Genomic DNA, 15,242 nt, shown 5'->3' with positions numbered 1-15,242 from the left:
TCTCTTTTGACTCATGCTGGATGTCCAAGAGGAGGAGTGTACCACTGCATCTCCCCCTTTTCCTTTCACACACACACACACATTTGATACATCATTTAAATAATCTCCTTTACGGTGATTACATAATCCAATCTCAGTTCATATCAACACAGCAGTTTGTGATCCCTGTTCATATACATTCATGCAACCGTTTTCCATATGAATCTGAAACTGTTGCATAGCATTACTTCTGTCACATTATATTGATTGCATCTGGAATGAGCCACAGGGGTAGTGAAGGATGACTTAGTGGGTTGTGCATTTATATGCACAAAGTGTTTTTTCGTTCCTGCATCAAATCAATTCATAATTTGTCACTTCAGTTTAAGCCAAGCGTGATAAACATTGGAAAACACCCAAAATGTGAAACAAATACAGCATTTCCGACTGTACCATAAAGGATAACAAGACTGTACTGCAAGGATCCATGCATATAGTGCACTGTTTGTTTATAATACTGATATAACAAGTGCTATTATCCTATGATGATCATGTGTAGCTGCATTTCTATTTTTGATTCCAAATCATGCAGTCATTAGTATTTTTAGCAAACTAGCTTAACACCTCATTTTACTTTAAAAGGCAAGAACGACATCATTAGGTAACCTAATAAATCTGTGGTAATTAGCTAAGTAAAAAAGCCCAGTTCATAACTAGCATAAGTGTTTAGTATTTCCTATTGTGTGTGGCCTGTAATTGATTATTCTTGGAGTTTAGGCTAAAGCTAGCAGCCTGTCCTGCTTTTGGATTCTTGGAAGTTAGCGCTCTCTTCAACCAGCAGTACTCTACACAGTGCTACGTTCAGATAATACACAAGTTTAACTAGCTTAACTAACTAGCTGTTGCTTAATTTCCATAAATATATCATCTACTGGTGATGCTAACTTTCTACCAGCAACATGTAGCTTTTGCATTAGTCTTTTAGGGGTACCATGTGTGTAGGTGTCAAATGCAATATTCACTAAAAAGGACACAATAAAAAGTCATCTAACAACAGAGTTTTCAGCTAGCTCTTGGAGCTAGTTTTCATTCAAAAAGCTAGCAAGCTAGCTATATATGGTCCATGTAACACCTCAAAAGGAAACACCTAAATCATATTGCGTGTTTCAACAACATTAAAACATCAAAGTCCAAAATATAGTTTGTACGAGAAGAGACCATCAGTCTCAATAGAGCATATTTATGGCCTAAAATATACATTATTCTGTATACATACAGTCAATTGTCATCACCTTGAACCTGCGTTGTAGGTTTTATTTTAATGAGTAGCAGCATTCTGTTTATATGTTTGTTAATAAGTCAAATAAGCAAGGCACAAATACGTTCCTCGTGTAGAAACTGCCGACCGAAAACATGTCGTCATTTAATGCAGTATTGACTGATCTCCCCTTGGGTGTTGTGTCTCGTCCACAAATCAGCAAGAGGTCAAATTGTTCAGACGCAGCAGTGGGTAGACTGTATACAAAATGCTGCTGTTGTTGCTTGTCTGGGCTCTGCAGTAAAATTAGACTCAGCAGGTCAGCACTTCCCTCCAGCTTCACAAATATTTTGGCTTGTTTTCAACCACAGGGAAAAGACTGAAAGCGCTTCTAGTAGCGTTTCACTGACAGGATAAGTGTTTCCTCTCTGCTCTTTGGATAAAAGTGCCCACCTTGTGTCATGTATTAACCCCCAAGTGGCACTTCTGCATGTGCGATTATTCATACCGAGCTTGAGGTAATGAAAATTCTTTATTACACTGAGTCTACCGTCACAAGCGTACGTCCTCGTGCATAAATATACTTTATTTATGTTCACTCTTTCTGCAGTACAACATGAACACAAAATCTTGCTGTGTAATGCTCCAACTGTTGGCACCTTTCATCATGACTCAGCACCCTGCACTATGATGCCACAGTTTAAAAGGACCCCCCCCAAAAAAACAGATTTAAAACGAAACAAGACAAACAAGAGACCATAAAAGATGCCATGACCTGCAATTTGAAGCTACAGTCGAAATTTAGGCTCGACTTTGCTTTGTCGACACAGTAGGATAAGAAAAAACCAATCCCTCTTCTGTACAGTACAAATATGAAGCTACAGCTAGCAGCTTGTTAGCTTAGCTTAGCACAAAGATGCAAAGCAGAAGTGTCACTACTAAGCAATATTTCAGCACATAACCTCTGTAAAAATGTTATTTATCATTTTACACTTTGTTCTGTAGGTATTGAATAAACAAGTTATAACATATTAATTACTGAACTTAAGAGTTGTGGTTGGGCAGATTACCCTTGAACACAGCCAGGCCAATTGTTTCCTGATATGTCTTTATACTAAGCTAAGCTAAATAGCTGCAGGCTGTAGCTTTCTATACATCATACTGACATGAGAGTATCAATCTTGTCATCTCCCTCTCCGCCAGAGAGATAACGTGATAAAAATGTCGAGCTATTTCTTTAATGAGGCTTGTGAGGCTAAACCATATACAGTCATTGGGCTAAACAGCTGGGAACCACTGGCCTAGAATAAGACTCTACAGAGCCTACAGCCTAATCAGGAAATAATTCAAATGTTCTCTTTGAAGTACAGGTGTGGGTTTTTTTATGTGGTGACCATGATGGAAAGGTAGGATCACAACTTCGATAGAGCAAGACATCTAAATTAACTGCAAACCTGCCTCCAACAGGAATAGAAATGCACATGCTGCAGAACATGCGTTTGCTGGGTTGCCCTACCCATAAATCATGACGTTTTTCTGGATTCTTAACTGGCAGATGCTACTTTTACAATGCGCCAAATGAAACACATTAAACGAAAAATGAGCCTTCTTTCAGGACATTTCCAAAATAAATAGGGGACCTTAGCTGTAGACTGTTTAATAAAACCACGTCCCTATACATTAGGCTATAGGGCTTGTGTACAGACTGATAACAGACAGCAGGGCAGGTTGGTACCTGACATTTTCCTCCCTGTAGACATCGACAGGTTCTACACAGCCATTAAAATAAATATGCACACAGTCCACAATTCAGCCATGCACTGCTCTGCTGCTCCACACCAGCACGCACAGACTGCAGATTGAAGGCTAAAGCAGCAACGCTCGGTTGTTTTCACCCATAATAATATTATAAATGCATGCTAACATGCTTAATGCGGACAGGTTGTACACGATGTGCCGCGATATTTGCTTTCACAAGCTCTGTTGAAATGCAGAGCTCGTAAATGCGTTTCTGTGGCCGCGTTTTCGCAGCTCAAGGACAAGCAGAGCCCAGGATTAAGCAGCGATACTCCCAGAGAAGGAAGCTGTTAGCAGGCTGAGGGATCTGATGCTGCAGCTAATATGCAATCCTGACAGAATTGTCAGGACTGGCACATGCCAGGTTTATGAGGCTGCAACATCATGTGAAATACACACGATATTTTACTGCCGCGATGACATTCAGGCGGTTACGACCAAGACTGCTTACAATTTTAGGGAAAACAAGGCTAACCCGACATTTTCCGCCCTGGGTATGATTTCCGTTATTTCAAAAAGAAACACGAAATTCTTTTAAAGCCTTTAAAATATATTTATGTCTTACCCGGGCCGCCATCTTCACGGTTGCAGTAGATCAGGGATGCACCTCGGGTCAATGATTCATAGGACAGCGGGGACAGTGAGCGGAAAGGCTCGGCAGCAGATGGGTTTATAAGCTGCGCAGCACCTTGCTCTGATTGGCTGATTCAAGCGGAAACGTACCGACTAGGATGTCACCATTAGCTCGCGTGCATTTTCATCATTCACTGCCATGCGAAATCACTCACGTGGAAGATTGACGATAGTGGGCAAAAGACAGTTGACATGTGGCTCGCTGTGTAAATATTGTGCCTGAAATGTCGGAAACTAATGATGTACATTGTTAAACTCGGCACGTGCACAAACATTTGACTGCGCTGCTCTCGTGTTTCATTGACGATTGTTGTTAATAGTAAATAATACTACACGGACTGGGATTTAAATATAAAATTAAGTCGTTAAACTCTGATCTATTCACAACCTTAACCTATAACTTCAACTCTAGTATTTTATAAAACATCCCCTTGTATTTTGGTAAATATCACGGTTCTTCGTTTCAGCACCACGGACAGCGCCCCCGCTGCTCAGACTGTCTCTACATGCATCTGAGATGACGCACAGCATTGATAAAATGCTGCTGTGTTAAGGAGAAAGAGTGGAAACGCCTAAATTAACATCATTGTGTACAGCAGAGCTTGTCAATGTAAAGCTGAACACAAAACAATAACAAAGTAAACAACGTATCAGACAATTACAGCAAACTGTGTGTTTACCGTTAATGAATTCTGTCACAATACTACACATAGACTGTTTTAAGCATAAACTGTTAGAATCTGAGATGTCAGATTACGTCGAAAACCAGCTTGGTCAACACTATGAAGAATGAGTAAATCAGAGAATGTGTAAAATGGCTCATCAATATAGAGGTACTGTTTAGTCAAATATAAAACTATTAGCAGTATACCTATGTTGCCATAAAAAGGTATACGTATCATCAAATAATAATTACCATCTACTATAGTAACCGTCTATCTTTCTAGCTACCAAGCTAAAAAGCTAAAGCTGTTTAATTGTTCTTGGATATATATCCATAACTACTGCACAGGAAGCCAAACAGCAGGCTCATATGACTATTAGAAGATTCCTTAAACATAATTTGATTTATAGTATTTCTGTGAAACAGTTAACAATTTTTGTATTGATGTATTTTGTATTTTGATGGATGGCTATGGATTGTATTTTTTATGGAATTAAATATGTAGATTACGTTTGTATGCTATAGCAAAGTGTCTCCGTGGTTCTAACTAAATGCTGTACAAACTTTAAATAGATAACTGTACTGATGTATGGAGAAAGTTCCAATACATTTTTCCATCAAACAAATACAGATTTTTTTTAAAGGATGTTGTAGTGAAGTAAAAAGTGAAATAAGTAACATCTTAGTGTAAAAAAATATATTATGTATATATATGAATAAAAGATGAGCTTGATCATTTTTGCTTGTCATCTAAGAGCTAAATGTGATTGCAATGTTAGAATTTGCTCCTTCAGCACCAGGGAGAGCACCACCCACAGTAAAATAAATATCTGTTCAGCACCCGGGACAGTGTGAACAAATTATATATAGATTTTTATATAGAGAGAGATATAGATTTTATATATAGATATAGATATATTTATATTCATGTCCATTATTTTTACATTTATTACACATAGAAAGTTTAGGAAAAAATCATTTTACAAAGTAATTTACTACAATCATTTTCCCATGGCTTCTTGCAACTACATTGTTTCTTTGTAACAAAATAACTGGATGTAGCTGTTGTGATTACATAATGGTTGTTGGCTTTACTTTATTTCACAAGTGTGTCTTCTTTTAAACATAAATTATATGTTAGATTTAAAACATCGCACCCTGCTTATAGTCTGTCAAGTATAGGCAATATATCACAATATATAATAAAATATATCATTCATTATATCAAATATTTAACAATGTATTGTGATATGTATAGTATGCCTCAGATAAGAGTCTCGGTAAGACATAATAAGTTTTAGTAAGTTCTGAAAGGCTGTCATCTTCTTGGAGCACTGGTTATTTATTACTTAATCACCCACGCTAAAATTATATTCCTCTTTGACTGCTTTAGTTACATCACATAACATAACATCATGTGTCAACACTGTACCCACTTAGGTGCTGGAGAGTCAACAAGAGATACTTGCATTGCCTTTTATGGGACTTGCCTCGGGATGGGAGCTCTCAAAACTCCCCAAATACCACTTCAATCCTTAACCAGATCTATTGGTGCTGAAGATCACTTCAACAACCAAGTGCTGCCCTGCAGTGGTCAGGCCAAGAACTGTCTCTAAAGGATCATGTCACTTACATGTATGTCTAAAAAAAGAAACACAGACAACCATGCTTGTAAAGGTTTTTATATAAAGTACCTGTAACAGTTGATCAAATTATTCTTATTTCTCACATAAATATTCATACATCCACATAGTAACAGACTGCAGCATCAGCACTCTAGTAACACTAGTAGCCTCGACTTTTGTTCAACAAAGATTTATACAATAAGATTCACAAATGAAAAGGAAGGAAACCATAATAACTTCATCATCATTTTCATAAGCTTCATATGTTACACGATAGTTTTTGTCTTGTACGTGTTGCAAGATAAAATATGGCACATAGTTATGAGTTGATCAATGATGAGAGCATGAAGAGGAGGGGGTGTTGTCGACCCGAACTTCTCTCTTATTCTCAAAAAGGTTCATTCAGAGGACAAGTTTCCTTTCCTCGCCTCCTGTCCTGGCATCCTTCTCTTGTTTTTCATTGTATCTGTACTGCTGGTAAGACTGGAAAAGGTGGAAGAAAAAATAGTGAATAATCTCAGTACACTCGCTCTTCTGTTGTTAGTCAAAATCTGACATCCACATGGTATTGAATAATAAAAAATATAATACTCTTAAGTATGTGGGGAGAGTTTGCTACCTAGGATAGTGTTTTTAATTCTAATTTAGTAGAAATAGTAGAATTGACCATTTGCTAAATATGTAACCAAGCACAGCAAGCCTGTCAAGCTTACACTTCTTTATACCTGAAAGAAAAACACATACTAAAGCAGAAAAAGACATTTGGCATTTGGCATGGTTGAAAAACCAAAATCAGAAGCGCCAATTTGTAAGGAATGGATGAAATAGTGTTTATATGCTGTAAATTAGCTGCATACTTGCTTACCTGGCTAACTAGCTTACTAGCAACTGTATAACCCTGTTTTATTTCCATGGCCAAGAAGCACATACATGCTAACTTTAACTTAATACTTTTGTCATATTGTTTATTATATATAAGTGCCCTTTTACATTATTTGACAAATAGTCATCTGGAAAGAACAAGAGAGCAAGAGAGAGCTTTTTTTTTTCACTAAAAGCTAACGTTAGCTTAATGTTTTTGCTTTCACAGCCAGGGAGCACATATGTGCTATCTTACGTCTTACTCATTAGTCTTGTATAAAATCTAAATGTCCTTTCACATATTTTTAAAAAATGAGTCAGCTTTAAACAAAAAAAGTCAGCAGCGACAGCATTTATAACAAAGTCACTTAGCTAACGTTAGCTTCATTATTTTACTTCCAGGGTCAGGCAGCACATAGGTGCTATCTTAAGTCTCTGTATTTTCTTTTATCACTTTTAAATGTCCTTTCATATATTTTTAATTTGTTTGGAGAAAAAAAAGTTAGTCAGTTAGGTTACTTAGTCACTAGTAGCGAACATTAGCCTAATTACCTAGAAAAAGCTGACATTTTAGACCGTAAAATCGACAGGTGCTAGCAAGAAAAGAGAAGCTAACTTATCTTTTGTCTTACTCTGTGTTAAATTAAAGATCTATTCTTTAATTAAACAAAAGTCTTTCACAGTTATCGTTGTAAAATGCATATGTACCGCATGGTAACAGAAAGCTTGAGGTTACTGTCACTTGGAGGGATTAGCGAATGGTCAATTAAACTTTAAGATTTACCACAAAGATTCCTCGACAGGTAACAGTTCTTGATTTTGTTAATTAATCATTCCACCACTTAATCTTGGTGATAATCACTGTGTTGTATAAAAACCCAAATCTACTACTGTTACTTCGTTCAGGTCCTGTCATGTAATGGCGGATATTCAACCTTTGAAATTGTCTTTTATCCATTAACCTGCTGTGATGAATCCCTCTAAACCTTCTTTTTGCAGTTTGGAGCTTTAAGTTGAACAACTTAATAAAAAACTATTATTCAACAGTCGTTTGGGAATGCCACTCAGAGAAATGCTACTTGTGTACTGTTCAACCCATCAGAAACAGCTAGGAGGAAGGTCGTGTAAACAAGCTAGTTTGCCATGGATTCAGTCTTCATGTGCATATTTGTCTCGTGAGGTCTGACTCTGCATCAAGGCTACATTATTTTTACAGCATGGTACCGAGTGCAGCCCATTCAGTTCACATCTCAACGCAAAATACAACTAGAAGTGTAACACCTCCTGCGTTGTGGAGACACCCAGTCCAGAAGCAGGCTTCACATTCTGATATTTAACAAGTGCCTAAAATCCCATTCCCGTGTTTTTTACAGTAATTATAAGAACTGTAATTCCAGTGTTTTAACATATCTTAAAACCAAATATAATTTTTCAGAATTTATAACAGAATCCTGAATGCTCCAGTTTTGGATGACTCCAATTTTGGTGTACATTTTGCAAAGTGACACATAAACTTCACTGTGTATTAAAATCCCATTCAGCTGTCCATTCTGACTCTGCGTCCTTACGACCTGAATAAAGTCCCTCTTTTCTTGTCTGATACATGAAGTAGATACATCGTGAAAAAGCTTAGTCCTGATTCCTCAATAGTCTTTTTTGTTCGTCAGTTAGGGACTTGGAGTTGGCTCTTGTTTCTTTGTGTTTTGTAGTTTTTTGTATGAAATAATGAGTCTTTAGAACGATATGGCACAAGATCTCCGGCCTGTTTGAGAAGGCAGAGCTTTCTCGAAAATTGTAGACAGTTTATTGGCTACAGTTAGACTTAGTGATGTGACATCATCAAGGTGAAGCGTCTCTTGAGGCAGTCCACTGATATTTTTTACATGTGGTTCAGTTGAGCAATGTCATCGATGTATCTGGAGGAAGCTTTCCAAAACGTGAAGTCATCTCTGCTTTGGCCTGAGACTTTAAATGAAGCCTGAAAGTGCTACAAACTGGAGGTGAGGGGTTTGAATGTAGACGCCGTCCACTTTGATCATGGGAAATGTAGGATCCAGTGTTTTTGGAGTTGACCCATACCAAATGCCTCTTTTTGAAGCTCACAACTTTATTGGATTGGATACCACATCTTTGGAGTTACCCTTAAATATCCACTGAAAATGACATTAATTCTTTGTGTCCGTTTTTTGAGTGGTGGGAATAATCTCGGAGGAGTCTTTAAGGCCCCTAAGCACCATGGAACCAAGAATAGTGGAAACCCTGAAGCTTTGGCTCTCCTTTATCGATGTATGTGCAGCATAGCCTCTCACACATTTTCTTCCTCTTGTGCCGAGTCGTCCGGATGTCACATCACTGAGTCTAGCGTTCAGCAGTTCATCATGGCGACCGCTCAGTCTCTTCTGTTACATATGGTGCGGTGTGCCCAAAACAAAGCAGCATGCTAGGAAACCTATAGAAGCACACATGCATGTCAAACAACTCGGTGAATAAGTAAGCTGTCAGGTCAGCAGACCAGAGAGTCTTTAAATATGGACAACTGGATTGGACTGGACCGCACCAGAGAGGGCAGGACCAGTTAAGACCGGACTGGAGCGGATGGACAGAGAGAGAGAGAATCTGTGTTGTTTTTGTTTGTAGGGGTCGCTGTGAGGAGTATCTACTGTTGGAAAAAGGAGAGAGGAGGGGGGTGTGACACTTCAAAGAGCAGAGGAGGTCCCTCGAGCCGAGTAGTGACAGCAACATCAAAGCTTTGTTTTTTGAAGAAAAGTCACTTAAAAGACTCTCGCAGCGTCTTCCCCCGCCCACACACACCTGCAATATAATCACATTTTCTTTCATTCATGACGTGCGTAGCGATTGGTGGAGACAGATTACATGATTTACTCTCTGAGCATGTCCTCCACGACCCACTTCCACCAGTCATTCAACATGAGTGCAGCGTTTAAAAGCGGTAATGGTTCTTTATTTCTTTCTGTCTCTCTTTCGTTCGTTCTTTCTTTCGTTTTTTCTATTCAATCTGGACAGCACCAATATGGACTGCATGAGAAAGTGCAGGGGAACAGAGAGGAATTAAATAAGTCCCCGTGTAAAATATGTGGGGTCAGTATTGCAATTTCCCATGTTTTGTAAACACAGCGTACACAAGGGCTTTTTTAAAATGAATATCAATCTGTGCCCAATGGATTAGTAGCATTTCATACTCTTATAGATAAATAACTGATCTCCCAATTCATAGCAGATTTGAATGGGAACCCTTAAAGGTACAGTACTTAGGTAAGATGCGGATAAATGAATCCTCTACAGTACAATTGAGCTAAATAGAGTTAAATTTCACAGTCCTACAAGTTTACACACTAATTGTGTTGTGGTTGATTCTGGCTCATTTATATTAAAGTTTCAAGTTTTCTGAGTGCAATAAGGTAGGGCAGGACAACAGGAAGAAGGAAAAGTGGAGTTGGCAATAAGCAGGTGGTCGTGTGCAAGGACATGAAGTGACCTCATGCAAGGTGCTTCTTGTTTCTCTTTACCCCGGCATTTCTTTAAAGTGGGAATGTGAAGACAAACAATGTCATCATATCAATATCCTCTATCACTAGTTTTATAATATTCACCCTTTGTTAATAAATCTGTGTTGTCTGGCATTTCTTAACCCATTCATTTTTATCAAAAGACCGAACAAGGCTTCAGATCAGTCATGTATCTCACTGAAACAAGGTCCAGGTCAGACCGATGCGTGTCTCTGGGCCTGAGGGAAAAGATAAAAATGAGAACGATCCCTCTCTCGGAGCCTGTTAATGTCACATCACAGACCCTGCAGGCAAAGCGATTGATAAAACACAGCTTCCCTCGTCTGTGTTGTGAAAAAACTAATGATCATATCTCTGCCTTAAAGCTTGTTATTGTTACATCCTGAGCCAAGTGACCCAGGTGTTGGATACCAACAAGTAGCCTGGAAGTCTTGGGAATCGAATCAGATCCAATTATGTCAAATAATGCAGCACAAACCCTGATTCAATCTGCTTTCTGGTGGTTAAAGTGACCTGTAGGCTGCTCTCAGGCCAACACGAAGATCAGCTGCCTGAGCGCCTGTTAGCGTTTATGTGGCTCGTTACTCCAATAAAATGGCTGAAACGATGTGTTTAATGTCAGAAGCTCTTTTTTTCTGGGTTACAAACAGGAAATTTGGCCAATGATAAGCAAGTAGAGACGCCAGACAACAGTACTGCTCCAAAGTATCGCTGCACTGGATTACATTAGTCCTACCGCCCTCAACCTGTTAACTTCATCACTCTTTCTATCCATCCTTCCTTCCCCCCTCCCTTCCCCCCTCCCAGCTCCCTCTTATCGGTCAAGACCTATGAGGAGTTTAGTTTTCTCCTCCTCTTTCTTGCTCTCATTCTTCAGGTCAGCAAACACCTGGGTGAAGAAGTGCGGGTCGGTGTTGATCTGGAGCATTTTGCCGCTCATGCGGTTGATGATCTCCAGGCAGCGGTCCCAGAAGGCCTCCTTCTCCGCTTCCACCAGGAAGGGCTTCAGCGGGTAGGAGATCTCGTTGCCCATGTAGGAGTAGGACAGGTACAGGCAGGTGAGCAGCGAGGCTTGCAGCTCGCGCTCCGAGGCCACCTCGGATGATACCACGTCGCGGCACAGCATGTAGAGGAAGACCACGTTAGCAGGAGTGATGAAGCCCTGATCCTGCCAGCCCTGAAGGAGGAGGGAGCGGTCGACGCTGCGCAGCCAAAGAACAGGATCTGTCGGGGAGAGACGCTTCAGGCGGTAGCACCGGCGGCACAGGAACTCACCAAGGCTGCGCATCAGTTCGCTGGTGGAGGCCTTGGATGGAGAGGAAGAAGACAGATGGTGGAATTTTATCAAATACAAATTGAGTAGGACTTTATTTCGGTGAAAAAAAAGAAAGAATACAAGACTTTGGTTTACCTGGACGATGACACGTTTTGGGGTGCCAGCAGCAGTCGCCGGCTGGATCCCGGAGCCTGTGAGGGAATTCTTTTTGGCAGCGACAGTAACTACATTGGCCAGGGTCTTGGAGGTGGGCAGGTGGGAGGAGGTAGTGGTGGTGGTGGCCGAGGGATCCTGGCTGGATGAGTACGATGAAAGGTTAGCGCAGGACTGAGACTTCTTCAGCTTCAAGCTATTGGAGGTGGAGTTAGCCGTGGCGGTGGCATGTCCCTCGGGAGAACTCCCTTTCCCACCGTCCCCGACCTCGGACTGCAGCTTCTTGGAGCCCTTCCTCTTCGCCGATACAGCCACAATGCGTTTCCATGGTAATACATTGATGATAGAGGGACGTTTGAGGGACTTCGAGGCAGCCGTGGCGGCGTCCTTAGCGTTCTTGCTGTTTTGGACCGCGGTGTAGTGGCCAACCGTGGCTGGGCCATCCTCGAACAGCACCGCCTTGCGGTAGCTGGGAGAAAGCGACAGCACCGTACCCATGATGCCTTTTTGAGTGTTTGCAGTGGGACAGAGTAAGGGTGGAGAAGGGAGCGGAGGTGGAAAGCTCTTTGATTGGTCGAGACAAAGAGCTTTGAGAGAGTCTCACTTCTGGAGGTTGAAGTTGAACCTGTGAGCAAAGGACAGGAAGGAGAGGAAACATTCTTCGTCAGTTGGCAAATAATTTAAGTTAAAATATTAAGTTTTGATTTGACTTAAGTCTGTGAAGGTTCTCGGTCATCCAGGTCATTCAAAGCTTAATCCGAAAGGGTCAACTGGACTTGGTTGAAGTTCTTGAAGATGTTTCACCTCTCATCCGAAAGGCTTCTTCAGTTCTGAACTGATGAGAGGGGAAACGTCTTCAAGAACTTCAACCGAGTGCAGTTGCCCCTTTTGGATTAAGCTTCAAAAGATTTGACTTAAGGTCAATTTACTGGCCCTTTCAGAGCTTTTAAGTTTTTCTCATTGTCAGCAAAAGGAGATTATGGAGAATGGAGATAGCTACTTTAATACTGCTATAATTGTCACCCCAGTTACCATGATAGAAAACTTCTCTCAGGAGGACAGCGACATGGTTGACAGCTCCAGAAATCTATTGATAGACTAAATTATGATTTTATTTCTGCGTTTTTTAAGATTTACTTTCACAACGGAAATTTTAGTTTTGTGAGCACAAAAGTTATCAATGTCGTCTAGTTTTTTCCAAAGCTTTCAACCGCAAATGATGGTCTTCCTTGGCTGATGGACCTTTGTAGGACTTGTTCTTGCTGCCTATACAAACTTCTTTAATGAGGAAGGTTATTTTTGTTTTCATTTTTGTGCTGTTTGTGTCGTGTAAAGCCCACATCCATCCTCACACTAGTCCCTTTAACTGTTTTTGTGAGCAGTGAGTGAAGAGGAAATCAAGGTTCAGCCTTCGGTCCTTTGACAAATGAGCAAACTGCATTCCCTGAAGAAGACCATAGGATGTGGCTGAAAACTTCGTAACAGCAAACAAGTGGCCAAGTGTGTACTCTCTCCCACTTTTATGTGTTTTTGTTAGGAGTGAGTGAGAACAAATACCCAGTAGCTAAAAACTAATCATATTTTTTTCCACCTTGTTTATGATGCAATGTTACTGACTGAATTTTACAAGAGCACTTATGTAACACAATAAGCAAAGATGAAACAATACATAAACACTCTGTATGAATGCTCTTTTTCTGGTTCTATTTCTGAGACTTCAACGTGACTGAAAACGTAATTATAAATCCTACAGCTTCATAATTTGACATTCCTTCACAGTCTTGTACAAATCATATCTCCTGTGTAATAAATGCTTCATAGTGGTCACATTAAGTAGTATGCTTTTTATTTTCCTGTCAAAGAAAATCAGCTCAATTCGGTGGGAGGGACCTCAGCAACCATGATTTAAATGCTGTATTATGTCCTTTTATCTGTGATGACACATTGCTGCTACATAAAACGTATGCATCGCCTCTCACGGCAGCGCAACGCGGGCCTGCTGCTGCTGTAGCCTACTGTTCATCGGGATTATATAAGAACCAAGATAAGGCCACAGAGGCACGGGAAAGAAATGTGCGCAAGCATCCATCTTAGCTTCAAAATGGAAGCCTTGAAAACAGCCCCTCCAACACACGGCTGCTTCACAAAACATAAGCTCACAGGCCGAGACTCTCCCCTACCAGCAGCATGGACAAAACATTATGTTTTATTATTTGCAGAGGCTAAAATAATGTGTTGCAAAAAAACCCAGTGTGATTTCCTACCTTCTACTTAATCGCTTCTTCTTGTGGGATCCATATATCACACCTTGACCCCCCTTGCTCTTGGGCAAATGCGGTCAAAATGTGAAAATGCTTACAGCCCTTCTGCTCGGTGTCCACACCGCCGACACGATCAGTCCTGGGCGTGAAAACGGCTCAGTCCCTGAAAATGTACCGCCTCAGAGTAACGGGCCCGCAGGTTTGTCTCCCGATGCACTGCTGCTTGGTTATTCTTCAAATCTTCATTTATAAAAAGCCCCTCGCGCGTGGATACGGATACAGGCGCGAGGCAGATGCAAAATGTGCTTCACTCCTTCGCTCGCAGCGAGTGGGAAGATGTCTTCCATTGAGAGCTGAAAATCTCTACAGTCAGGACTGTTAACGTCCCAATACGACACTCACAGCTTGGACGGACCTCCCTCAGACACAAACACATGAGCACATATCGCTCTGAATAATAAATCAAAACAAAGGCGGAGAATTCTAAAATGGACAGAAGCTTAAACCTGTCAAACAGACAGGGAGAGGAGAGAGAGAGCGAGGTACCCGTTGCTTTGATGCGGGCATCTGCAGTTATTCGGGTTGGATGTGGGGGTGAAACAGCGCCTTCTCATTGGCTGCTGCCGGGATGCTGCTGCTGCTGCTGCTGGCCGTCGCTGTCGCAGCCGCGCCGCTAACGCCATTGGCCGCCGACCGGCTCCAGCCTATTGGAGAGGTCGCTGTCCGAGGTGCTGAAGCGGCCGAGCAGATGTGTCAAAGCTGCTCCGCGATGGTAGGAGGGGCGGAGAGGCGGAGGAGGAGGGAGGGGGTGCTGGCTGCTGAAGACGAACGCGGAGGTTTTTATGAATCACTTTGAGTGGGCCGTGCCCTGGTATCACTGCGGGGGTGATCACTCCGCCTGCAGACAAATGCGCCCATGCGCTGTTCTCACAGCACAGGATATATATCGCTTATTTACGCAACAGTGAGTTACAACCAAGTATTTGATTGGTCAACTGAAGCATATGAGTGCTGATAGAGTGCAACAGCACGGGGACTTTTAACAATATGTATCACTTCACTGCAGGTTAGAATGAACAATTAGTTAAGGTAACAGTCTAGATTGATCCAGAGTGAACCTTACAATCACACATTGCACAAAAGTAACAGACTCTTTCTTTATTGTCTGCACGATAAATGGAAACATTCAGATAAATTGTAAAGCATCT

General features: G+C 41.0%; 2 protein-coding genes across 3 annotated transcripts in view; both read right to left on the bottom strand.

Moving 5' to 3' along the window:
- The window catches only part of nsfa (N-ethylmaleimide-sensitive factor a), a 45,986-nt gene extending 42,302 nt beyond the window's left edge, over positions 1–3,684 (bottom strand). The window contains exon 1 of one of the 2 annotated variants that reach the window (XM_069674325.1): positions 3,600–3,684. In XM_069674325.1, the coding sequence (XP_069530426.1) occupies positions 3,600–3,611 (12 nt within the window). In that variant the 5' untranslated portion in view covers positions 3,612–3,684. The remainder of the gene's footprint in view (positions 1–3,599) is intronic. The other variant, XM_069674324.1, reaches the window with a different exon arrangement.
- Positions 3,685–5,997: 2,313 nt separating this feature from the next.
- On the bottom strand, positions 5,998–14,620 carry LOC138602990 (cyclin-dependent kinase 5 activator 1-like). Its single transcript, XM_069674633.1, has 3 exons — positions 14,038–14,620; positions 11,756–12,398; positions 5,998–11,650 (listed from the first exon to the last, which is right to left on the bottom strand). The coding sequence occupies exons 2-3, from the start codon at positions 12,269–12,271 to the stop codon at positions 11,159–11,161; spliced, it is 1,008 nt and encodes a 335-aa protein (XP_069530734.1). The 5' UTR covers positions 12,272–12,398; positions 14,038–14,620; the 3' UTR covers positions 5,998–11,158.
- Positions 14,621–15,242: the final 622 nt, after the last annotated feature.

The sequence above is a fragment of the Semicossyphus pulcher genome, unplaced genomic scaffold (genome assembly GCF_022749685.1).
Source record: "Semicossyphus pulcher isolate SPU_LCO1_2020_fin unplaced genomic scaffold, fSemPul1.0.p SCAF_23, whole genome shotgun sequence".
Classification (NCBI taxonomy): Eukaryota; Metazoa; Chordata; class Actinopteri; order Labriformes; family Labridae; genus Semicossyphus; species Semicossyphus pulcher.
This window is presented reverse-complemented; position numbering and strand designations above follow the sequence as displayed.